This window comes from Entelurus aequoreus, linkage group LG24 (genome assembly GCF_033978785.1).
Source record: "Entelurus aequoreus isolate RoL-2023_Sb linkage group LG24, RoL_Eaeq_v1.1, whole genome shotgun sequence".
Classification (NCBI taxonomy): Eukaryota; Metazoa; Chordata; class Actinopteri; order Syngnathiformes; family Syngnathidae; genus Entelurus; species Entelurus aequoreus.
Window position 1 is genome coordinate 22,861,827 of NC_084754.1, and position 27,734 is coordinate 22,889,560.

At 39.0% G+C, this 27,734-nt stretch overlaps 1 protein-coding gene across 7 annotated transcripts in view; it reads left to right on the top strand.

Moving 5' to 3' along the window:
* Window positions 1-2,886: 2,886 nt before the first annotated feature.
* LOC133641825 (liprin-beta-1-like) overlaps window positions 2,887-27,734 on the top strand; it is a 47,507-nt gene continuing 22,659 nt past the window's right edge. For 2 of the 7 annotated variants that reach the window (XM_062035863.1, XM_062035865.1), the window contains exons 1-10: window positions 2,888-3,076; window positions 18,512-18,593; window positions 19,178-19,383; window positions 21,076-21,165; window positions 21,249-21,362; window positions 21,479-21,610; window positions 22,421-22,513; window positions 24,979-25,071; window positions 25,539-25,656; window positions 25,826-25,858. In XM_062035863.1, coding sequence (XP_061891847.1) covers window positions 18,530-18,593; window positions 19,178-19,383; window positions 21,076-21,165; window positions 21,249-21,362; window positions 21,479-21,610; window positions 22,421-22,513; window positions 24,979-25,071; window positions 25,539-25,656; window positions 25,826-25,858 — 943 coding nt within the window. In that variant the 5' untranslated portion in view covers window positions 2,888-3,076; window positions 18,512-18,529. Of the gene's footprint in view, window positions 3,077-18,511; window positions 18,594-19,177; window positions 19,384-21,075; window positions 21,166-21,248; window positions 21,363-21,478; window positions 21,611-22,420; window positions 22,514-24,978; window positions 25,072-25,538; window positions 25,657-25,825; window positions 25,859-27,734 lie in introns of all 7 variants that reach the window. The other 5 variants (XM_062035869.1, XM_062035870.1, XM_062035864.1 and 2 more) reach the window with 4 other exon arrangements.

The window sequence follows — 27,734 nt, forward strand, 5'->3', positions numbered from 1 at the left end:
CATAGGGGAGCCAGGTCTATGCTACGTTAACATTAGCTATGTACATTAGTTGCTCTTTAGTAGATTGTAAAATATGGGGAAGGGTATATTTCGCAACCCATACTGGTACTAATAAAATGAAACATGTACATATATTTGTGTTACATGTTTTTTTTTGACATTTGATTTGAACAGATTAATAATCGTAGTAAATAATTATTGTGCTGCACAATTTTTTCTGGTTTAGCATTATAATTGTATCATAAGAGTGTCCCAATCTGAGTTGACTGAATTTGTATATGGTGAATGGGTATCTATATTATCAAGATGCAATAAAGTGACAATATATGATGTAAAAAATAAAAGAAAATAAAAACTTTTTCAACTGAATATAATACATATATTGAACTACTGAAAATGTGTATTTATTGGCCCAACTCATGCAACTTTGTTTTTTATTCAAGCTTTATGTGGCAAAAATGGTTAAATTGAGTAACAAGACTAAAAGTAACAGGGTTGTGTTTTAAGCATAGAATTGGCAAATATAATAACCTTAGCCAAATGACCATTATGCAAACAGCATGTTGGCACTAAAGCACATTACAATGATTCAACAAAAAGATATTTAAAAAATAAATAACACGAAAGGGACAAGCGCTAGAGAGTGGATGGATCAAAACAATAATTTAGGTAACAGGACTGTGTTGAGATTTCCATAGTTGAAATATCAGCGAAAGTCCGAGAGGGACAAGCGGTAGAAAATGGATGAATAGATTCTTGGGGGTAACAATTCGATTCAGAATTGATTACTTTAACAATATGATTAACTACATTTCTCCATAAAATAGATAAAGCTCTAATACATTTCTATATTACTTAAAAGAAAACTGTTTTTTTTATTGTTTTTAAAATATACCAAACATTAAGTAATGTCAAATACAAATAAGGCAACAAGAGAAGTATCCAACATTTCTCTTTTCTAAAGTATATCTGTACAGCAGATATGGGCATCTACATCAACCAATCAATCAAAGTTTACTTATAGCCCTTAATCCCAAATGTCTCAAAGGGCTGCACAAGCCACAACGACATCAAATCCCACATCAGGGCAAGAAAAAACTCAACCCAATTGGAACAACAAGAAACCTTGGAAGGGAACGCAGATGTGGGGACCCCCCGCTGGGTGACCGGTGTAATAGATGCCGAGTGGATACAGTTAATAATGTGAGAGTCCAGTCCATAGTGGGGCCATCAGGGAATCCTCCTGCATGTAGACACGTTGGGGCACAAAGATGTCATCGAGTGGTCACCTTGGGTCCCGACTTTATGTGAAAGACCAGTCCATTGGGAGACCAACAGGGGATCATCTTGAATGGAGACAAATCAGTAGAGCAGAGACGTCACTCACTGATGCACAGAAGAGTGGTCCATCCTGGGTCCCGACTTGGAACAGCTAGCGGGTCCTCCGTGGAGGCTGATCTGTGGTCACCTGATAACCTCTCCACGCAGGAGAGAGGGGCTGAGCAGAAAAGAGACGGCAGATCAATTGGTCTAAAAAGGGGTCTATTTAGATCAGGGGTGTCAAATTAATTTTAGATCAGGGGCCACATGGAGAAAAATCTACTCTCAAGTGGGCCGGACTGGTAAAATCACGGCACAATAACTTAAAAATAAAGACAACTTCAGATTGTTTTCTTTGTTGAAAAATAGAACAAGTACATTTAGAAATTGTACAAATCATAATGTTGTTGGGTTTTTTACACTTACATGTTGCGGTTAATAGTATTTTTTCTTTATTTGTAGTTATTTCTGAATAAATTATGTGATAATGTTCATCAGTCAACTCATTGGTTTTAAGTTTCAATCTGTTAAGATAAAAAATGATATATCAATCAAATTACAGTAGGTTATTTATGTAGTTTGATAATTTTCCTCGACTGATACTGTACTAACGTGGTTTATTTTGTACATATGTAGCATCATCTACAAAGATACAAATAATTGCTATTGCGACATCCAGTGGACATATTTAGAACAGCTGTTTCTTTCATTTAAAAATTTCAGGTTAATTTTTATACTTAGCAAACCCAGCCCGCTGGCCAGATAAAATCTGTTTGCGGGCCTGATCCGGCCCTCGGGCCGTACGTTTGACACCCCTGATTTAGAGGCTGGAGTATACAAATGAGTTTTAAGATGGGACTTAAATGTTTCTCCTGCCCGGTACAGCATTCCAGAGTACTGGAGCCCGAATAGAAAACGCTCTAAAACCTGCAGACTTTCAACAATATGATTTGCCTGAGTGGCTGGACAGTACCGATTAAAAAATTTACTTTTTCATTTATCACATTTTTTTTTTTTTTTAATCGATTAAAGAATCGTTACAAATGCAAATCACGAGGGACAAGCAGTAGAAATTTGATGAAATTCGAAAATTGGAGTGTGAATGTTCTCTATCTGTGTTGGCCCTGCGATGAGGGGGTGACTTGTCCAGGGTGTACCCCGCCTTCTGCCCGGATGCAGCACCCCCCGCGACACTGAAAGGCACAAACGGTAGAAAAGGGATGGATGGATGGATTTTAATTTTTTTTACACTAGTACTTACAGCTTGGAAAGGATACGTTTCCATACGTGACCACTAGATGTCCCTGGTCTTTATAAAATGGAAGTTGTATTTACAGCATCGTTTGAATCCAACTATAGTTTTTAATATTTCTTCTTATTGTGTGTGAGTTCTTGCAGATACATTCTGGCAGTCGACAATGACTGAAACGTATTCCTTTCCCTATATATATTTTTTTATTAACTTTTGTGATACCGGTACGTCATCATTTCAAAGTTGTCCGCTGCTGAATCCCTCAAAATTAATTTGTGTCCTACTTTCGCCGGCGCGCTTGAACGCATCACGAATCCAAGGGTGGGATTCTTTGGCTGTGACGTCACAGGCGTCATGTCAGGGGCACATCATGGCGTAGCAATGTGGACCCACGGCTGCACTGGTGGACACGGAGAAGTTCACAAACGAGACACGCTCGGCTTCGAGGACTCACTTAAACGCGTAGAGTAACGGAAACGCGGACGTGTTCTGTCGAGGGTTTCGGTAAGTGTCCTCTTTGTAACGAGTTAGGTTCTCCGTTAAACTTTAGTGTTTAAAAAAAAAAAAATCTGCGCATTTCATGTTAGGGGAGGCAGTTGGCTTTGTGGCTCGTTTTCCACGTCGTATAACCACTGGAATGTCTCTTTGTCACTCTTTGCTTCTTTATAACTCCCCGCCGGGCTGAGATTTGACACTGGCTTGAATTGGCTAGCAACTTTAATAACTGTAAATAATTTAGTGGTACTCGTAAAATGTTAGCATGGAGGAGTTTCCGTGTACTGTACAAACTGTCCAATTGTAATTGAAAGCAACATACTGGACGTATTGTCGCAATTTGACGGTATAATTGCGTCTTCTGTCTTTGTTAAAAGGCGTTTTGAAGGCTGCCACCACAGTTGTTGATCAGAAACTAAACTAGACAAGGGGACACACACACACACACACAAAGCCCGGCCCCCGGCCAATTTTTTTTAAACCAAGTCAAAAAGTTCGGGGACCCCTGCTCTATAATGTACGTAATAATCATGGAATAATTTACCATTTACACGTCTTATGCCCTAACTTGGGATAGATCCCCAATTTTGTTTTACACTTTGCAATGACATTAAACATTATAAATTCCTTCGTTGGCACAGATTAGTTCATCTGTTTGACAACCTATTTTGATAATGTTGTTTGCCTGCACTGCAAACAAAGAGTTTTACAGTCTGCATGTTTTTTAATGTATACCGGTGACATTTGATCAGCTGTTGACCTTTTTAAAAATCAATTGTTGTGGACTGGCTAATGATAATGTCAACACAAATTTGTATTAAGTAGCACCTGCATCTTGAGTATACAGTGCATAGTATTCACAGTGCTTCATGTTTTTTTTCATTTTGGTATGTTACAGCCTCATTCTGAAATGGAATAAATACATTTTTTTAAGTATTATAAGTAGGGCTGGGCGATATATCGATATACTCGATATATCGCGGGTTTGTCTCTGTGCGATATAGAAAATGACTATATCGTGATATTCGAGTATACGTTCTCACGCAGTTGCTTTTAGGTGCAGGCATTACACTGCAGGCTCTTCTCACTCTTTCTAGTCTCTCCTTCTCACAGAGACGTAAAACAAGCGCACCTTTTTACATACGTCACATACGTATACGCCCCCGCGGAGCAGAGAGGTAGCAGCATGGGTAACGTTAGCTGTGGTGCGAGTGGTAATACAAGAGAAAGAAGGTGCGAATCTGGTGATAAATGAAGGAATAATTAATTCCCAAGAAAAACAGCAGGGGGTCCATCGTCTGGCGGTGGTTTGGCTTCAAGTGGGAATATGTTGAACAGACAACCGTAATTTGTCAAGTGTGGAGCAAAAGCGTTGCTACAAAGAGTAGCTTTACTGCTAATATGTAGCATCATTTGAAAAGTCACCTGCTAGAGAATGAAGAGTGCTTACTCCGCATGTCAACATCTCCGTTCGGTGCCACACCAACAAAATGCAGAGGCAACCATTTCCACATCAACACCGTATGAAAAAATAGTCCACGACCTAAGGAGATAACGTCCACCGGAACCTACCACATAGCGAAGGATTTTATTTCCTATTATGCAGCTCATTTTTATTTGACAGTTATTGAAATATCTTGTGTGACATTATGCACAAAAGTGCACTTTATTTGTTTTAAACTATCGTAGCGGCGTTCTGTACAAAAAGTGCACTTTAATTTAGTGTTGTTTTGATATGTCATCTTAGTGACATCATGCACAAAAGTGCACTAATAGCTTGTTTTAAAAAGGTCTCTGACAATCTCGCAAGTTCTGCTTTGAAATGACATGAATGTTTGTGCCACTGCTTAATAACTGTTTAATAAATACAGTTTTGGTAAATTGACTTACTTGTTATTTCCCTCTCTGCATGAAAGTTTAAAATGAGCATATATTAATGCAGTATGAACAAGAATGTTTTAATGTAGACACATAGAATCATCATACTGGTGTGATTATATGCATCAAGTGTTCATTCAAGGCTAAGGCAAAATATTGCGATATATATCGTGTATCGTGACATGGCCTAAAAATATTGAGATATTAAAATAAGGCCATATCGCCCAGCCCTAATTATAAGTATTCACAGCCCTTGCTCAATACTTAGTTGATGCACCTTAGGCAGAAATTACAGCCTCAAGTCTTTTTTAATATGATGCCACAAGCGTTCCTCTTTGCTGCACCTCTCAAGCTCCATCAAGTTGGATGGGAAGTGTTGGTTTTCATCCAGGATGTCTTTGTACAATTCTGCATTCATCTTAGTCTAGTCAGGGAGGTGACCAAGAACCCGACGGTCACTTTGTTTGAGCTACAGCATTCTTCTGTGGAGAGAGGAGAACCTTTCAGAAGGACAGCTATCTCTGCAGCAATCCACCAATCAGGCCTGCATAGTGTAGTGGTCAGATAGAAGCCATTTATTTTGTAAAAAGTTTGCCAAAATGCACCTAAAAGACTCTTAAACCATGCTAAACAACATTATCTGGTCTGATGAGACAAAGATTAAACTCTTTAGTGTAAATGCTAGGTGTCATGTTTGGAGGAAACCAGGCACCACTTATCACCAGGCCAGTACCATCCCTACAGTGAAGCATAGTGGTGGCAGCATCATGCTGTGGGGATGTTTTTCAAGGACAGGAACTTGTGAGATAATAAAGTTGGATTTCTCACCGCCTAAACAAAACTGTATGCATTTAAACAAGTCCCACGTCGTAATATGTGTACACCTAGAAAAAAGAGAAGACGACTCAAATCGACTAAATTTACTGTAATTTTAGCTGAGTAAAATGTTGTGTAATTTAGTCGACTTAAACTGGATGGACTAAACTAAATCAATTAGATGGTTAAAATATGGCTAAAACTAAATGGTATTTTCATCAAAAGACTATTAAAAAAATTAAATTACAAAATTCTGTCAAAATTAACACTGACCAAGAATAATCATTTAAAAAATTACCGGTAAATATCTCAAGGGGATTAGATTACATATAGCACAATTTTTTTTGCTTTTTTACCCGTAACACAAAGCTAAACTGTGGATGTTTTGTTTAGATAGTTTAGATGATTTTGATTAACCTACAGTGTATTGACTTTGGTATCTTTTAATGTACAAATTGTATCAAAGTGGCCCGCACATTCTTTGACTTTTCTGTATGCAATCCTCGCTGAAAATAGTGGACAGCACTGCTAAAAAAAAAAATCAGATTTTGATTAAAACTAAGGCCATGTAGAATACTGATATTTTTAAAATGCATATTTTTGGCTTCACATCCACATCCAAATGTAGGTTTTTGGGCTTTAAAACTGAGTTTTTGAAATACTTTAGCCAGAGTAGAGATATACAAAAACTCAGACTTTAGTGATTGTGCATGCATGGGTAAAACTGAACTTTTTAATAACAGAATGTAAAGTTATTGACATATGGGTGTGGGTTTCATTTTGTGCAGCGGTAGTTGGGTGTGCTTACCAGCGAGCTTAACACACACAGGCGTTTAAAAAAACCAAACAACATGTATTATATTTCTTGGGCTCCGTGTAAGTGTGTTGATTTTAAATGTAATGTACATGTCATTGTACATTTAATATCATACTACCGTATATTGATGAATATACAGTCATCAGGTCACCGCTGCTGCTCATTGCTTCCCTCACCTCCCAGGGGGTGATCAAGGGTGATGGGTCATATGGTCAGAGGATCATTTTACCACACCTAGTATGTGTGTGACAATCATTGGTACTTTAACTTTAATAACGTTAAACCAAGTTAGTAATGGTTGCTTTTTCAGGCTTCTGATTGCGAATGTGTTCTTAAGTATTCGTTTTTTAGTTTTGCCTCTAGAATTTTCCTTTTCACGTTATCTTTATGTCTACCCTTGTGAAAAATAAAAATAAAAAAACGTTTTTTGACCTTTGGACCATATTTTCCTTTAAATTTTAGTACTTATTTATTGCATTCCGATGTCCATAATTGATCAATATTGTGTGCAAATTATATATCTGTTATGTTTTAAGCATCAGTATTAAGGGCCCTGCTCTGTTTGGGACATTGTCAAATAACTACAGTAATAAGTCAAGTAGAATGCAGTTGGTTCAAATGAAAGGAATGTGCCCTGCTATCCAACTTCAACAACTGTCTGCTAAGATCTTTGGCAAACATTCAAGTCTTTGACATTTTAGACTATTTTAATCACATGGAATTTAAAACAACAGAATCCATTTCCTATCTTTTACTTAGTTGCCGTGTGCAGTTTCTTTTTCCCAATTTCTTCTCTAAACTTCCATATAATTTGTCAATTGCTTGTATAAAATTACTGGTGATGCAATCTGCCCATTTGCTGAGGTTGGAAATAGTGTCAGTTTATTCTCAGAGCAGGCGACTGGTGCTTGCGAATTCCACAACTTAACTGGACGGCAAGACAGCATTATTGGTGTTGTGATGAGAGTATGTAGTAAGACAACTATTATAATGTGTATTCTTTATAGTCTTTTTCATTCTAATGGTGGTGGAGCCACCTTTTTAGTGTGCTAGTAGTTTGTATGTAATTAACAAATCAGGGCACTGTGTCTTGCGCAAAGCCAAGGTGACAGGGATCAAACTAACAGCTAAGAAAGATTAGTGGACTACCTCCCAAGCAGGTTGCTTTAAAATAGACTAGCTTGGCCTTTAAGTGTGTCATAAGTTTAGCGGCCTAAGCAAATTGCAAAGTTCTTATAGACACGTTTAATCCTAAATTGTCGTCTCGTGATTAAACCTAATCTGTACGTTTAATGCTTTTACCTGATTAAAAACCGAGCATGTAAATGTCTGCATGATTTATGGGGAGAAGGAAAATTCTACTCAGCGCAGACTGTTTTGTTTACAGTCTCATCCCCAGCTGTGAGTTAGTAAATTGTATGGCTGCTGTGAGGCAAGGGGCCCTAAAGCTATTGTTTTTGGGGGGGTTATTTCTCATGTGTTCAGACTCGAGGCAGATGGGGTCGCACACAGATTGAGGGATTGCAGGTTGTCCCTTGGATAAAATGAATACTTCAGCTGTTTTGTGCGTCCAGTGATAACAGAACTGTTCTCTCTGCCTGAAGGGACCATAGCTGATGGATTTAAAAAGCCGTCATAATGGCCTACTCTCTTTCTCTGCATGTCCCAAGAAATGATATGGATGTTTTTGTCCCATGGGTTTGTTTGGAAGCACTCTGGATTAGAATATGAGGGCAAGTTTGTGATTCACATGCCATGTGTAGTGTAGCGTTGCTTTTCTTCTACCCTTTAGTCAAAACACCCTGCTAGCAGCAACAATGATGCTCTATGTGTTATGGCGGTTCTAAGGGTTACTAGGGAGATTTAGACAGTAAGACTTTGTGTTTGAGAAGGATGCTTGCATATTCAGACTTCAAGAGATGTCTCCTTTTATAGCCATTGTGCACAGATGGGATATTTACATATGGATCAACTGAGGTACAAACTGATCCTCCATAGTTCTCTTTTGCTTCAACATAAGTAATAGCCCAGTAAAAGCAATCTATGAATGTATAAATTTTACTCATTGTAAACTTTATAGTGGAACTTCTAGTCGATTGAATGACCCCTAAAGGCTGGCACACATACCAAGATTTTCTAAGTCTCAAAAAAATGGTATCTGTTACAGACCCCACACGCCCCACTACAAAGACAAAAAAATCAGGCATTGAGCAGTTTTGATGTTTAGAATAGAATAGAATAGAACAGAAAGTACTTTATTGATCCCTGGGTAAATTCAGTGTGTGATATGCTACAATAATATCAATACAGCACAACAAACCCATATAAACATTCTTTCCCACCATAGAACCAGACTCTAGTTCTTCAAACCCAATGTCTCGCTTGAACAAACGGGATTTAAAGGGGAAAGCGAATTGATACTATCTAAATATAGATAGTATCGTTACCAAGGTGGGTATTTGTTTCAGATTGATACTAGCCTGGTGGGATTCATACTTTTGGTGTTTCTCTTTTATAGGTCCATTATTTGCAGAACATATTTTCTAAAGGCAAATGCACAAAATTATTGAATGATCTTGACGTTTCAATTAAAAAAGTGTTGATTTCTGTATCGTTTAGGCGGTCCTAGCCCTGTATTTACAGTACTTGGTATCTTACCGATACCAAAATTCACAGTATCGCCTACCGCTGGTGACCTAACAAAATCCAAGAAAAGGAAGCTTCATAACAACCAACTGTCGTAGCAGAAGCAAAATAACAGGCAAAATAGAAGGAAAGAAGGGAATGATGGTTATCTTGGGACTATTTTTGAAAAAACATTCCTAACCAAAACAAATGAAATAACTTTAAAAGTCTTGGAGACAACGTGAACACAGATTTTATCATCTTGGTAGCGAGCTGAATGTGAGTATGTTCTCAACAAAGTATCAATGCTTTTCTTTTTAGCTTCCTGAATGGTTACTCTGTGTAGTACGTCACAATTCAGCTTTCCCCACAGACATGAAGAGTTTTGATTGTAAATATTAAACAATATTAAACGTGTTTAATATTTAAGATTGTCACCCGACTCGTTTTGGAGCCAATTATTCGGACAAATTCACTCTTTGACCACAAGACAATCTCAAAAGACAATCTTATAAAATAATCTGGCATTTGCTGTCTTTGGTCGGAAGGTGGAAAATTTGGACAAAAACAGCCCGATTGTCTTTATGAGTGTACCCCGCTTAAAGGCCTACTGAAATGCGATTTTCTTATTTAAACGGGGATAGCCGGTCCATCCTATGTGTCATACTTGATCATTTCGCGATATTGCCATATTTTTGCTGAAAGGATTTAGTAGAGGGCCCTGTGATGAGGTGGCGACTTGTCCAGGGTGTACCCCGCCTTCCGCCCGATTGTAGCTGAGATAGGCTCCAGCGCCCCCCGCGACCCCGAAGGGAATAAGCGGTAGGAAATGGATGGATAGATGGATTTAGTAGAGAACATCGACGATAAAGTTTGCAACTTTTGGTCGCTGATAAAAAAGCCTTTCCTGTACCGGAAGTAGCAGACTATATGCGCGTGACGTCACCGGTTGTGGAGCTCCTCACATCTGCACATTGTTTACAATCATGGAAACCAGCAGCGAGAGCGATTCGGACCGAGAAAGCAACGATTTCCCTATTAATTTGAGCGAGGATGAAAGATTTGTGGATGAAGAAAGTGAGAGTGAAGGACTAGAGGGCAGTGGGAGCGATTCAGGTAGGGAAGATGCTGTGAGAGGCAGGTGGGACCTGATATTCAGCTGGGAATGACTAAAACAGTAAATAAACACAAGACATATACTGTATATACTGGGCAGCACGGTGACACAGGGGTTAATGCGTCTGCCTCACAATACAAAGGTCCTTAGTAATCGTGAGTTCAATCCCGGCCTCGGGATCTTTCTGTGTGGATTTTGCATGTTCTCCCATGACTGCGTGGGTTCCCTCCGGGTACTCCGGCTTCCTCCCACCTCCAAAGACATGCACCTGGGGATAGGTTGATTGGCAACACTAAATTGGCCCTAGTGTGTGAATGTGAGTGTGAATGTTGTCTGTCTATCTGTGTTGGCCCTGCGATGAGGTGGCGACTTGTCCAGGGGGTACCCCGAATTCCGCCCGATTGTAGCTGAGATAAGCTCCAGCGCCCCCCGAGACCCGAAGGGAATAAGCGGTAGAAAATGGATGGATGGATGGATGGACATATATATACTCTATTAGCCACAACACAACCAGGCTTATATTTAAAGGCCTACTAAAATGACATTTTCGTATTTAAACGGGGATAGCAGATCCATTCTATGTGTCATACTTGATCATTTCGCGATATTGCCATATTTTTGCTGAAAGGATTTGGTAGAGAACATCGACGATAAAGTTCGCAACTTTTGGTCGCTGATAAAAAAAGCCTTGCCTGTACCGGAAGTAGAGTGACGTCACAGGCTGAAGAGCTCCTCACATCTGCACATTGTTTTCAATCATGGACGCCAGCAGCGTGAGCGATTCCGACAGAGAAATCGATGATTACCCCATTAATTTGAGCGAGGATGAAAGATTTGTGGATGAAGAAAGTGAAAGTGAAGGATTAGAGGGCTGTGGAAGCGATTCAGATAGGGAAGATGCTCTGAGAGGCGAGTGGGACCTGATATTCAGCTGAGAATGACTTAAACAGTAAATAAACACAAGACATATATATACTCTATTAGCCACAACACAACCAGGCTTATATTTAATATGCCACAAATAAATTGCGCATAACAAACACCTCCCCCCTCCCGTCCATATAACCCGCCAATACAAATCAAACACCCGCACAACACACTCAATCCCACAGCCCAAAGTACCGTTCACTTCCGCAAAGTTCATACAGCACATATATTTCCCCAAAGTTACGTACGTGACATGCACATAGCGACACGCACGGACGGAAAAGCGATCAAATGTTTGGAAGAAAGCTGCGTACTCACGGTAGCGCGTCTGCTATCCAACTCAAAGTCCTCCTGGTTGTGTTGCTGCAGCCAGCCGCTAATACACCGATCCCACCTACAGCTTTCTTCTTTGCTGTCTTCATTGTCCATTAAACAAATTGCAAAAGATTCACCAACACAGATGTCCAGAATACTGTGGAATTTTGCGATGAAAACAGCTGTTTGTATTGGGACACAATGGTGTCCCAATACTTCCGCAAACCCCGTGACGTCACGCGCAAACGTCATCATACCGAGACGTTTTCAGCTGGATATTTCCCGGGAAATTTAAAATTGCACTTTATAAGTTAACTCGGCCGTATTGGCATGTGTTGCAATGTTAAGATTTCATCATTGATATATAAACTATCAGACTGCATGGTCGGTAGTAGTGGGTTTCAGTAGGCCTTTAATATGCCACAAATTAATCCCGCATAACAAACACCTCCCCCCTCCCGTCCATATAACCCGCCAATACAACTCAAACACCTGCACAACACACTCAATCCCACAGCCCAAAGTACCGTTCACCTCCCCAAAGTTCATACAGCACATATATTTCCCTAAAGTCCCCAAAGTTACGTACGTGACATGCACATAGCGGCACGCACGTACGGGCAAGCGATCAAATGTTTGGAAGCCGCTGCTGCGTACTCACGTACCGCGTCTGCGTATCCAACTCAAAGTCCTCCTGGTAAGAGTCTCTGTTGTCCCAGTTCTCCACAGACCAATGGTAAAGCTTGACTGTCATCTTTCGGGAATGTAAACAATGAAACACCGGCTGTGTTATCCGGCACAACAGTCAGGGGGTGCATTTACAGCGGGGGTGGGTTATCCGGCACACCTGCCGCAATACACCGCTTCCCACCTACAGCTTCCTTCTTTGCTGTCTCCATTATTCATTGAACAAATTGCAAAAGATTCACCAACACAGATGTCCAGAATACTGTGGAATTTTGCGATGAAAACAGACGACTTAATAGCTGGCCACTATGCTGTCCCAAAATGTCCTCTACAATCCGTGACGTCACGCGCAGGCGTCATCATACCGAAACGTTTTCAGCAGCATATTTCCGCGCAAAATTTAAAATTGCACTTTAGTAAGCTAACCCGGCCGTATTGGCATGTGTTGCAATGTTAAGATTTCATCATTGATATATAAACTATCAGACTGCGTGGTCGGTAGTAGTGGGTTTCAGTAGGCCTTTGAGGTCATACAACTACAGAGATTACCAAAATTTACATGAAAAACAAAAGTCAAGAAAAGTCACCATTGAACCAATACAGTACCTAGCCCCAGTGCTTGGGAATCAATATTCAATACTTATGTAGTAATAAATGTTAATTGTTTAATAATACAATCTCATATCAGAACCAGCTCATCACAATGGTTACTATACGTTTGAGCATTTTCTATCAGGCATGCTTGCTTTGTTAGAATGGCTGAGTACACTCTGAGTGCTGTTTCCCTGCCAAGTGTTTGAGCCTGTGTCTAGTCTGCAACTAGACATGACGTCACAGGCAACAAAGGTTTGAAAATATGGCACCGTATGATTTTAACTGAATCAATACCCAGTAGTGCTGACGTAATCTAGTCACTACCTATAAAAGTAGCGAATTTGGTACCCATCCCTAATTGTGGAAAATAATTACACCTTTACCTGCTGATTTTAAGTTAAAAAACACATGAACAATTCTGGTCTTATTGGACACTTTTGGAGACTCTAACATTAAAGCATATATTGTTAATCTCAAAATTTAGAATTCAAGGTGCTAATGTCAGTGTGCTGAATAGGTTCCTTAACTGCTGCATTTGATCGTAGGTTCTGTTTGGTAACGACCGTGTGTTACAGTTTTAGTGTTGTGCCATCTAAAGGAGGTGTTCCACGAACTAAGGGCAATCTGGGTTTCCCTGTAATTAGTTTTTCTCTGTCCTCCACTCCACATGATGATGCGTGTACACAGTCTTTATTTACACTTGTTAACTGGAGACTGAAACAGACTGACGAGCATGTCTGGTCTTGTGTTTGAAATGTTTCTGCAGGAAGCTTTGTGTATAGCTACCCCCTTTCTTGCATGGCCTCTTTTGTCGTCATGATGTTTAAGTATCGTCTTAGATTTAGTTTGCTATTTTAATTCATACAAAGTTTGTTCTTTTCTGATTTTTAGTGTAGACATGTCTAATTGACTAAAGTCACTTGACAAACATTAAATATTGTTGTAATTTGGGATGGATGCCATGTTAAGGTACCTGTGTTGCGCATTACATCACGCCCGGTTGCAGACTCTTCGCACTTCGGCACATTGCGATCACTCCAGCAGTACTGAGAGCACACTCAGCCAAACTACATCAAAGTAATGTTGCTATTTCCAATGCCAACAAAGCAATTGACTCAAAAAAAACTCTCCAGCACAAGTTAAGTAAAGCTCCACTCTTTATAAAATGCGCAAGCTTAAAGCTAATATACATTGACTTTGCTGTTGACATGCTACTGATTTGCATTAGCGATTTTACATGGTGATTTCAACACCTCCAAATTTTAGACTATGTTTACACTGCAGGCAAGACTGGCCCAAATCGGAATATTTCGAAATCCTATTTTTTCCAGGTGACTGTTTGGACCGCAAGTAAATTGTGATATTTATTAGACTCCAATATAAATGCGCAAAGGGCCCAATGTGGCACCTATGTGGCCTCGACGTCACTTGCATGCGCTGTTCGATAAAGTGAAAACAAAGGAAGTTGACCGTATTCCGTAAAGGAACAAGGAAGTCGCTACTACTAGTACAAAATAAAATAAGTTACCCCACCTTACAAATGTGTTTTTTTACGTGAAAATAAATTAAAGTAATATAATGTATGAATTAATGTATATAGTGTAATATATTTAGGAGGGTTCTAATCTTTTAATGGCTGTTAAGTTGAGGAGGCACGGACATTAATGTGGATTTACGTTAGATTTATTTTTCAACTCACCTACGTAAACAACTTCCGCAATGTATGTAAGCAAATACACAGCGTCGATTCCTATTCGTCAGCAATCATTATTTCTTCAGATTCAAAATATAAATATTACTAGGGATGTAACAGTATCATTATTACATACATATTGTGGTACAATATTATCACAGTATGAAGGCCACGGTACGATTAGTGCGGTATATATCAAAACCAAAAAAAAAAGCTTGGTAAAATTGCCGTAGTGTGTAAAATTAAGTAACAGGAATGTTTAGGATACACACTTTCTGTAATTGAACACACATGTAGTGTTCAAATGTTGTAGTTATATTTTTTATGACAAACAAGTATTTTTAAGTGCAAATAATTGTGCAGGAACACCTACTGTTTCAAGCAAATATTAAAAATAATACTTACATTTGATGTATTTAAAGTAACAATGTAAAAATCCAGTGTAACAAGTGTTAAACAAAAATGTCTTCTAACTTTTACATTATTGGAAGCAGTGTCCTCAACAGCGGTCATTTTTTATATCAGTCTGGAAAGTGTTGTTTATCAGAAAAGTAAACCAACAATATACTGTACCTTTTAATAATGCAAATACCTCACAAACTGATGTTTGGCATCAAGTATTGTTTCTTTGTGGCAGTTTGATGTGGCAACTTGTCCAGCCCTGCCTTCCACTGAAGTGCAGCTGGAATAGGCTCAAGCCCCCCCTCGACATAGACAGTTGAAAGATAGATGGATGGATTGAGGATGTATCGAGTAGCTTATTAGTTTATTCTTATTTCCTGTGTTGACATTTTTTTTGTGTGATTTCCCGGCGTGCGGTACGCTGCGACCGGCTGGCCATGTGTCGCCTTGAAAACGCTCGAAATTGCTTTGTCAGACGCAGACTTTCTTACCTCCGCCAAACAGGTTATGTTTTCTCCTGGACTTTTCAGAGGCGGTATAGTACTGAATATGATTCATTAGTATCGCGGTACTATACTAATACAGGTATACCATGCAACCCTAGTTTATGCTGATAAATGAAAGTTAAGTCGGTAAGTTTTCCATAGTCGATAAATCGCCATGTGCATGCTTTAAGAGCATTTACACTTTTCATTGGTTTAAGCAGCTGTGCGTGTTTGTGCCCCGGCAGAATGAAAAGAAAGGGGTGAATTATGTTATCCTTCATCAAGTGATTTGACTTTTTGTGAGTTGAAGCTGGGCTGACGCTCTTACGTTCATATCGAAGTTTGTCTTTTTTTAAATTAATGTACAATTTCGGCGAGCGAGACGGTCTGCAAGATCAGTCACTCTTTTACATCTGTTTCTGCAGCTGCAGGCGTTTGTACTACAGATAAACGTTAGTAATGATAACAGTTTTAAAACTCCTGATGGTTAGTATTACCGTATTAAATGAAAATGATCTAAGAACCGTCATTTATAACTGCACTTTGATATGGACGGACTGACGGCGCTACAATGCTCACATGTAAACAACAGACATTAACGTCTTTCCCCATCACGAAACATCATTTCCCAATCTAAAGTTGTACAAACACATTACTGTTTATACAACTGAGCTACAGTATTTACATTAAACAAAGAATGTGCTGTTTTTGCACAGTTATGGATAAACTCGACGAAGTCAAGTTGAAAACAGATTTACACAAACTCCGTTAACAAGAAATGTAAACAATTGATCTAATATTGCAAGTATTTTACTTCATATCCCACACCCCGGATTGTAAATAATTCATTGTATATACTCTGATGATTATCTTGTGTGATGACTGTATTATGAAAATAGTATATATCTGTATCATGAATCAATTTAAGTGGACCCCGAATTAAACAAGTTGAAAAACTTATTCGGGTGTTACCATTTAGTGGTCAATTGTACGGAATATGTACTTCACTGTGCAATCTACTAATAAAAGTTTCAATTAATCAATCAATCAATTTCAAATCAGCAGGATTTTTTCCTTTACACCCACAATAGGTATAGTAGTTTTTAATTGATTTAATTGATTTTCAAACATACAAAATACATGTTCTTAAGATAGATGCACATAGACAATGGATGAACATGCTGGGCACTTACAAGACTGTGTTTTAACCTCACATATTCAAATAAATATTATCACTGACTTTTGGTCATGAAATTTTAGTGTGTGAGAAAAATGTCCAAGACCCAACATAAAACGGGAAAAAACAATTATGTCAATGTTATGGCTACACAGATATGAGCTTTTATGTATTATACTATCCATGACCTGTAAGGGTCCTTGATAAGCTAATATGGTTGTACAATAGGTGCACATCCTGAGTCGTGTGTATAAATAACATTTAATTATTAAATGTTTGGTACAACTATGTGCCGGGTTGTCCCTTTTCCTCATGACTCTCCATGTTTCTGTTTTTTAGTGGATGCTAATTTAATATAAAGTGGAAAATTTGCCCACAGGAATGCTGAAATAGCAGTGCTAAGTCTGTGGGCGGTTTCCATAAAGTTTGAGAATGTGTCCCAGTGTTGGGCACTCCCAGGATGTGAGGCAGCCAATTGAATGGAGGAGGGTGTGTGTCAGATATTCCTCCCATGTCGCCAACATTTTGGGACAAAATAATACAGTATACATAACATAAACAGTATACAATGGAGTCAGGATTTAATTAATCACAGTTTAAGCTTAAATGGCTGCAGTGTTCCCCATTAGATGGAAATGTGCACGCATACACATGAGTGTATGTGTGTTGTCCCTCCATGGTCATACTGCTCAGCCTTTTGGTAAGACACAAGAATGGGACCACTATGCTCTTGCTGTCAAATGTTTAGTTCAAGTGTCCACTGTCTTATGAGTGAAAGCTCATTCATCCAAAAGTGTATGCCTCATTGATATTCTGAAAGGCCACGCTAACCAGCTTTTTCCTATCAAAGCTAATTTTATGCACTATTATCATCATGTAGCAATACATAGGAGCCTTTCTAATAATTAATTTGGTCATTTCTGCACATTGAACTCCTGACAAAAACAGCAAGTGAGCTAAAACTATAATGCAGTGTATTTCATCAGTATGCTGTCGATTATTTACTCAATTGTGTTTATAATATTTTGTAGAGGAAGCTGTGCAGTACTGTTAAAAGTTGGCTCAAGTTAGTAGACTGTAATTAGTGTGTGTGTGTGCGTGTGTGTGTGTGTGTGTGTGTGTGTGTGTGTGTGTGCGTGTGTGTGTGTGTGTGTGTTTACAGTCGAGTACTGTTAAACGTTGGCTGAAGTTGTATAGACTGTAAATAGTGTGTGTGTGTATTTACAGTATATTAGTTAATATATGCTATTATGGGGGCAGGACGGTGAAACGGGTTAGTGTGTGTGCCCCACAATAAGAAGGTCCTCGGTTCGATCCCCGGGCGAGGGGTAATTTTGTGTGGAGTTTGCATGACTCCTTGACTGCGTGGGTTCCCTCTGGGTACTTCGGCTTCCTCCCATCTCCAAAGACATGCACCCGGTGATAGGTTGATTGGCAACACTAAATTGGCCCTAGTGTGCGAATGTGAATGTTGTCTGTCTATGTTGGCCCTGCAATGTGTACCCAGCTTTCCGCCCGAATGCAGCTGAGATAGGCTCCAGCACCCCCCACGACCCCGAGAGGGATAAGTGGTAGAAAATGGATGAATGGATGGATGATATTATGGTAAACCCTATGAACTCTGCCTGAAAACAAATACTTCATCAACATAAATTCATGCTTTCTTTAATTTGTAGAAAAACTTGCCTAAAATATTCAATTTAATTATGAATACATTCTTACTTGTATTTTATTTAATTGCACAATTCATTATAATAATCCATTTCTTATTTGGCTGCATCACATTTACTCCTGTCCCGTTTGTATTTTAGAGCTATCGTCTTTTGCATGTTTAGTGACTAGAAAATTGCTAGAGATTTTTGTTGAAATACCAAATGTAAAAAAAATAAACATATTCATTTTTTTTTACAGTTTCATCAGAGATTGAAGATGATGGCGGATGCCAGCGACATGTTGGCAGCTGCTCTTGAGCAGATGGATGGCATTATAGCAGGTAGTCTGTTTCAGTCGTATCGAAACCATGAGGGCTCCAGGAGAGTACAGGCTGAGATTTATTTTATTTTCAGAGAGATGAACACTATTGCACAAAACTGGCATACAATTTATTGTTTCTCAATTTAAACTTTGTATCTTACAGCCATGTTCACCAGTATTGCAGTTATGTTCAGTGCTGTATTGTTACTCATCTCCAAGGGGTCACATGACAGGCCAGCCATTAGTTACTGTTGCAGGAGTGTGTCTATTTCCATTTTGTGCCTACAAAAGTATTTATGATGCATAGAAGAGTGAATCATGAATTTGTGTACAATTAATTTAGATTCTTAAGTAAGACCACCCAATATGTTCTATCATACCAATAGTCTGCCAGTAGACATACCATAATTGACAAACGGATTCAGTAGACACTGAGGTTAAACATTAGCAATTGAGGCTTATTGCTCATTGGAATGTTTGTGTTAGGTTGATGCACAGCAATCGGTGTTTGTCTTCCATCCTACTTTTACCTTTAGGAAACAGAAAGTTGTTAAAAACTGTAATGTTGCACTTGGTATTCAACCTTCTTCTCAACATTTTCAGGCTCCAAGGCTATGGACTACTCCAATGGGTTGTTTGACTGTCAGTCACCCAGCTCTCCCTTTATGGGCAACTTACGGGCTCTTCACCTTTTGGAAGACCTGAGAGGTATCCTGGAGTTGCTGGACAATGAAGGAAGAAACAGTCTTCGCTGTCAGATCCCAGACTCCACTGCCGAAAGTATGGTGGAGTGGCTACAGGGTCGCCTGGTGAGAGCCTCCTAGCCACAAAATGTATTTTTGTCTCAATAGCATACAGTCTCACTCTTAACATCTCGTCAAACTCCCTTACCCAGAATTAAATTTTGCAACCTAAATATTGGTGATGCCTCATTTTCAGAGTAAACGCAGTAAGATTTTACGGTTTACATTCATTTCCTATGTTAATTAAAAGACACAAGTACATGATATTTAAAATGTAATTTGTTTGTGTTGACTTAGCACATCTTGCTGTGCATAAAGTGCTTGCTAAATTGTTTGCTAAGTGAAAACATGACTGCCCTATTTGCGCAGCTCCACCGGAATGCAAGATGAAGTGTTTGTCTTTTGTCACAAGAAACTGACTTATTGGAGAGCTAAGTTGTGTCTGGGAAAGAGTTGGGCTAAAGCCAGCCAAATGCCACAATTTGTGTGTACTGTTGTCAGTCTCTCTGTCCAACGGTCTGATTGTCAGCCTCCCTTTGCACCATGTTGGTTTTGTTTATGCTCTTTACTCAAGAGTAACTAACTCATGTCAGCATTTAAAACTCACTTTGTCGTTAGAAACTAAAACATTTACTGTTGTAAAATGTTTGTGTTTCCCACACAATCATTTAGACAACAACAAAAATATGTTCCGATACTTGTTCGTTCTCGCTTATAAACATGTTGTTATGCACCTTGTCTGCCAAACAATAAGAAGACCCAGCAGGAGGGTTCGATGTTACCAACATGGAAACATTATCAGCATGAGTTATAAGTTCCTCTAGAAACTTGCAACCAGTGACTAAGCTAGTGAAGATAACCATATATTGTCCCACAAGTGATTGCTGACAAATGATATTATTGTAACCATTATTTTAGATAGATAGTACTTAATTGATTCCTTCAGGAGAGTTCCCTCAGGAAAATTTATTTTGAGACCAAATTAATGTAATGTACATGTAACGTAATCATAATAATAATCAAAGCAGGCCTTTCAAACACAATACACTTTTATTTTTCATTAGTATTTTTTTACCATTGTAGTTGGACGGTCAACAACGTTTAATTACCCTAAATAATTAAAACTTTAAAAAAAATTAAACCGACTCAATTTCTGTTAGCAAAAATTGAAATTCAATAAATGTCAAACATGCTGAAGTGCAATTTTTTTATCCAGTTGGAAAAATTGGGTCGGGTGGTCTTTTTTTTGCCTTCACTCTACAACAAATTCTGCATGCTGGCTCGTTCCATCCCTGTAGATGAGCTCATCTTGATCATTCAGTATGAAACTGAAATATGTTTGAAGCGACAAACAAAGAAAACAGGCACACACATATGTGGCAATTTATCAATGCCAGCAAAGTTATCAAGTTCATTTTCATTTATTGTTAGACAAAGGATGTACTGTTGCTCATCTCAACGAGAAGCGCGCACTGCTCTTGGCCCTTCCTCCGTCTAAAAGCACTCAAAGGTGGCATTGTCTTGTTGGTGGAAAAAGCTACACAATCAGAAAGTTAATTTGGAGTTCTAAACATATTTGTTTTGATTTTCATGTTTTCACTCACTTTTTGGGACTGTGTTGTCATTATGTCACCTCTGCCACAAATAGATTGTAGTGTTGTGGGAATCACTGCATCTGTATGTTTCTCATACATTACACTTCCAGCCAGTTCTATAAACAATTATTGGACTAATCTTTTTTGGGTTCTGTGTTTGCAGTCCAATGGTCACATCAATGTGGGTGGAGGTGACCATTACCAGGAGAGGCTTACTCGGCTAGAGGGTGATAAAGAGTCCCTGGTGCTTCAGGTCTGATCTAAGCCCACAAAGGCCACACATACACACATCTTTTTTTAAAGTATTCTAGGAACTAATGTCTTGTTTGCATGCAGGTCAGTGTGCTGACAGACCAGGTGGAGGCTCAAGGAGAGAAGATTCGGGACCTTGACGTGTGTTTGGATGAGCACAGGGAAAAGCTAAACGCCACTGAAGAGATGCTGCAACAGGTTGCCTTTATGCTCTGTTATTTTTCTATTGTTTTGGTTTTTTTTGCGCTTTCTCCTATCAGCTTTCATTTGCTTCTTACAAATTCTGGCATTGTGTTTTTTCTAATACCTTGTAGGAGCTTCTGTGCCGGACAGCCCTCGAGAATCAGAAGCTAGAGCTCATATCAGAACTGTCCAACTTAAAGTTGAAGCAGAATTCCTTGGAGAAAGAGCAATTGGACTTTGATGAAAGATCTCGGGACAGTGAGGTATGCGGGCTTGTGCTGTAGACATGAGAAGTCTGTTTTTTTCTTTGCGTCTTTCTCTTGCAACTCCTCCATTCCGACCCCCAAAACACACACACACAACCACCCTTACCACACACCAAATAGATGAGGATTCATGTTGTCAACTGGGGGCGGGGGGCAGATTTTTCAAAGCAGCTGCATGCTTACCTTGGGGAAATGCCAACATTCCCTAATCAAGGAATGTGGTGGGCTTGATTTCAGTGTTGTTAATAAAAGTAGTACTGTTATGTATTAATTTATTTTGAACATTCATACAGGCCAGGAGTGTGTCTGCATGCATACAGTTACATTATGGTACATCACATTCTCTTATCGGAATTAAATTACTGTTGTTATTGTGAATTTAGTGTACTGGCTCCTTGTCGAAATGTTAATGTTTGAATTTTGTCCTAGATGAATGTTTAAGAATACATAAAAACGTTTTGACACACGGCACACTAGTGCTGTTGTCGTCTCCGCCCTAGTGAAACAAATTGTTCTTTTCAGAGAACTCACATGTTCCATCAATCAATCAATCAATCAATGTTTATTTATATAGCCCTAAATCACAAGTGTCTCAAAGGGCTGTACAAGCCACAACGACATCCTCGGTACAGAACCCACAACTTTGCATTGTCCCTGCCCCTACCATTTGTCAACCATCTGTACACAACTATGGTTATCCCAGATGTCACAGGGTGCATTGTTTTTATAGAACTTGCTAATTGGGGGCTGTTGGAGCTGATTACCTTTTGGAAAAAATACTTTTACAAGAGTTTCCTTTTCTTTCAGGATTTGATTCTAGAAATTAATGAACTGCGGTACAGATTGACCGAGCACGAGAGTGAAAAGCAACAATATGAAAAGAAACTTAAAACCACAAAGGTAAGTTATCGCACACAATGCTTTAAATACAAACCATTCTTGTCTAACTGTTTGCTTTACTTGGTTTGTACTTTCTTCTTTTTTCCCCTTTACGGTCATGGTCCAAATAAAACCTAATTTAAAGCAAGCACACATCTTCAGCCTTCCATACTACATCACTTCAACATACAATAACCTTAAAAGTTTCACTCATTTCATGTACCGTAGAGATTAGCATATATCTATGAACGTTCTCATTCATTCAGGTTATTGTAATCACAGGGCTTTTAATCGACCGCAACTGGACTGTTTGGTTTGTCTCATCCGAGTAGGCTTCATCAGTTCATGGTCATAGACTTAGCTTGGTCAGATCAAATCAAGATTGGCATATAGTTTTATGTTACCTCTATACTAGATATGATGGCGAAAAACCGCAAATTATGGATGCAGCCATAAAAAGCCCTAAAATGTCTATTTTTGATACTCTAAATTCGACTATATACTCTTACTGTTCTTAAACATATTTTGAATTCAGTTTTACATATTTAAAGGTGACTTGTCCAAGGTGTACCCCGCCTTCCGCCCGAATGCAGCTGAGATAGGCTCCAGCGACCCCCCCGAGACACGGAAAGGGACAAGCAGTAAAAAATGGATGGATGGATGGATATTTAAAGGTGCTGTTTGCAACTTCCTCACAGTAACATATTTCAAAGCAAAACATTTAAACAAGTACACCAGCTTATGTTACTATTACTGGTTTAACAGAACACATTTGTTTGACAATTGCCTATATTTTTTACAATTACAAAGTTTATGTAATACAACTTTTTTACCAGCCCAAATAAAATGATTGGTGTTCACGGTGGTCACTCACCCTGCCTCGTCAACACGTACATACAAAAACAGTCCAAGAGAAGCAACGAACAAGTTGCAGTCATGTTGTTGTTATGTTAATTGATACAGTCTAACGCTAGCAATCCATCCATCCATCCATTCATTTTCTACCGCTAGTCAATCCAAATTGCTATTTTTAGCTAACCACACCTAAAGCTAATGCATGTGCATGTGTTCCGTAATTACGTCATTACGTACTAGAAGTTGTGAGAGAGTGGGAAATACTGTGTAAAATACATTGGAAAATTGGCGTCATCTAGGCATCTGTGTAAATGTTGCAAAGAGCCCCTTTCAAGAGACAATTACAGGCATACAGTACACAGTATTCTACCAACAAAACTTGTTAAAGCATCTTTCTGCTAGAAAATGTTTGTGAGTCAGCACCTTCTTCTGGATTTACAGCAGCAGCCTTTTCCCTTGTAGATAGCATTCTCTATTTAAGTTACCATTCAAAATACAATTTATAGAACAAAAAATTCATTTAGCAAATGCCAAACTGCGAATACGCGGGGATCTTCTGTTTTACTGTATGTGAACAACTTAAAATCATGATACCACAACATGTGGGGGCTCTTAGTTATTTATGTTTAAGGTTCTGAACTGACTAAAGTTTATTTTACAAGCTCCAAATTGTCTTGTATTTTTATCGGGCTATAATTAAGCACCTTATTGAGCCCATTTCTTGTACAAAGCAAGTAGCAAGTAGCTTCTACAAAGCCACTAACCTGCGATGTCCATGTCTTATTTTGAGATGCTTGGTATAAAGTTAAAGGTTTATTGAGTTGGGACGGCTATTCAAACACATTTTCTTGATAATTGTCTCAGATACCGAGACAAAGGTTTTGTCTTCATGCATTTGATTTCTTTTTTTACTGTCCAGCCTTTGGTTTGCAGAGTTAATTCCAAGCCGACTGTACCAAGAGTGTGCACAATCCATCTCTTTTTTAAATTGCCTTGTTCTACAGAACCCAATTACAAGTGTAAAGACATACCAGGAGAAATCACCAATGCTATGCAGGGCCGCCCCTGGCTAAATTGACCCCCATTACAATTTTTTTTTTCACTTTTTAATTTATCTATATGATGAAAAGTTTAATTTAATTTTAATATGTTTTGGACTAAAACCAATTCATCTGAAAGAAATTGTTCCGTCTTTGCAACAGTAACAGTTACAACTCTTCTGGTGAAGCTTTTAAAAAAACAAGGTGTTGGCGCGCATGTGAGAAATTGTATCCTTTCAAGCTTGCGGTAAGTTCAGTGGTCACTAATGTTTAGGGTCAGACCTTCTTTCAAACCAAACTTGTCCAAACATGCCTTTATGGACCTTGCTTTGTGCACTGGTGCACAATTTTATGGGAACATACTCTGCTCCCTAAACTGTTCCCACAAAGGTGAAAAAATATAGAATTGCCTAAAATGCCTTAGTGAGAAATAAACATACAATTAGGATTTAAGTAGTTTGAAGTGCCCCAACCTTGAGTAATGATTAGAAATATGTGCTTCAGTACTATTGTCTTTATGGTGTATCTCTTTCACTTCTTCTTTCTTTCACATTTTTTCTCCTTGTCTTGGTTTTCTTTCTCTACCGTTAGTCTTTAATGGCCAAGCTTTCTAGCCAGAAAATCAAACTGGGCCAGATGCAGTATGAGAAACAGAGGAAGGAGCACAAACTTCTGGCTCTGAAGGTTGGCGTTTCTCAGATCACTGTTGTGTCTGCTGTATCATTATAGGTCTGGCCTCTCCCTTCCTACGGCTCCTCCTCTGTTTTATTTTTAAGGATGTCAAACAGTTTCAGTGGCCTTGCAGACCTACTTTGGGCTTTAACCCTTTAGACCCAACATTTACAGAATGTATATCCTTAATTCAGACTTAATTTTAACATACCTTCCTTGAATTTGTTTTTATGTCTGAGTCCTGCACTGATCCTCCTATATTTGCTTTTATAATGTGTCCTGAATGAGTTGGTTGTTCCTTAATGAAGCTTACTCTGTGCTTACAGTACCACTCACCTCACACCTTTGCAGTAGGTGTGGCCTGCTTGCCTGCGCATCACATCTGCATCTGTGAACCTTGTGTTGTGCTTTTTGTAATGAGACGTTGGGCTTGGTATAAATGTGTAGAATGACCTCAACACCTATTCTCTGTTTGATAGGAGGAGATTGGCATGCTGAGGAGACAACTGGAGGGCAAAGATGGAGAGATGGACAAACCTCAAGAGGAAACGGGCTTCAAAACCATGGCCTCAAGCAGTGCAGATCCTTCAGAGAGAGGTGAGAAATGGTTCAGCATGATTGAACAGGAGCATACATGACGTGTGAACTCGCATGTTAGCAATATAGTTGAATCACCAAGACAGTGGGGTACTTTTTAATCAAAGTCCCGATTGACGGCAGATTCTGTTTTTCCCCTATTTTTTTCCCTCTTTATTCTCTCATCCAGATGAAACCCTTAAAAAGAGGCTGAAAGAAAAACGTAAGAGGGTCTATGCTTCCATTTATAATTGCACCCATCTTATCTTCTACTTGCATGAACGAGCATGAGCCATGTGAACTCTGCTTGTCCGTTTTTGTCCATCCGAGTGCTAATATTTGCCCTAAGAGCACCACAACTCTGACAAATTGTGTCATTTTCATGCAGCTTCTAAAGATCTAAACCGAACCAAACCAACATCATCCTCAAGGCAGTAGCCGTGTGTTTTTAACATGTAAGCTGGTACAGCAACAAGGAGTGTTTTGTTTTGTGATTTTGACAAGAATGAGGAATGAAATGTGTTTGTAACCTTTCAAGCTGTTCACTCATCCCTCTGCCTCAATTCCTGCAGCCCTCATGAACCCACCACCCCAAACCTATCTAAAACACTCCCTGTTCACACCAGCGACAAATGTGTGTCCTGCTAACCAATGTCGTTATGTGCAGTGACCTGTGAGACACTGTTTGTAATGTGTCCATATTTGTGCGTTCCAATCTCTTTTGTGCATTTAAAATGCTTTATCACTCTAGTCTGTTACAAATACACATTTAAAGAGTGCCTTGTTTAAGCTACTGTGCACTTTCTCACTTGAACTTTATCGTATAATTCAGCAGCAGGTTGACTTATTACACGTTCAATACTGTGTCTCCCATAAACCGTTCCCTCTGAACCTGTGTTATCTAGGAAAATTTACATTGCAATCCTAGATATAGTAATAGTCATCAAAGCGGTGGCACTTGCAACTTTCTTTGGGTCCACTCCATGGTGACCTATTTTACAGCTATAATCAATATAAAAAGCACAGACTCTCTGAAAGCCAATTCGCCCAACACTACGCAGTGTACTTGAACGCCTCATAATTGCAGGGTACACAGTGCTTAACAGAAGGAAGAAAATAGACATCAGTTGTTTGTTTTTCGTTCATTCTATGAACAAATAACCCCCACCACTTACACACACACACACACACACACATACACACACACACACACACACACACACACACACACACACACACACACACACACACACACACACACACACACACACACACACACACACAATAAAGATGATTAAAGGAGTTCCTGGCTGGAATCTGTCCATAGTGTCCCAACTCTTAAAGAACCGCTATCCGTTCCTTACAGAGACAGTCACCAACCCGTGGAATATTTTGTTTGGGTTCTCATCCATGGAATGATGTAGTGGCAAAAGGACGAGTTTGTTTGGCGCAATGTTTGGCTGCACAATAACCGAGACATTTCTGACATTATACTTCCCCGAAAACCCAAATACTGATGTAGCACTGTATGTGCTCTTGGGGTTGTCTGTACTGAACTTCAGCAATGATTAAACTTAAAATGAAATATTCAAATATTTTTTGGTATCTTCTAAAGATGTAGGATGTAATTATATTCCATCCGTAGGTCGTAAAATACATCACATTTATTACCCGGGCGGCGTGGTTCGGTTGGTAGAGTGGCCGTGCCAGCATTTTGAGGGTTTCAGGTGCGATCCCCGCTTCCGCCATCCTAGTCACTGCCGTTGTGTCCTTGGGAAAGATACTTTACCCACCTGCCACCCACACTGGTTTAAATGTAACTTAGATAATGGGTTTCGCTTTGAGTCACTAAAGAAAAGCGCTATATAAATATAATTACCGTTAACATACTCGGTCGTTACTATTTTTAACATTATTAAGATGCATCAGTGCTGGAAAAAAACAATTTGGTATTTGTTGGAAACCTTTAAAAAATAATTAGTGCTGTCAAATGTTTAAAAAAAAAAATCTGATTAATAACTATTTTCTTTTGGAATTTAGATTAATCATGATATCCATCCATCCATCCATCCATCTTCTTCCGCTTATCCGAGGTCGGG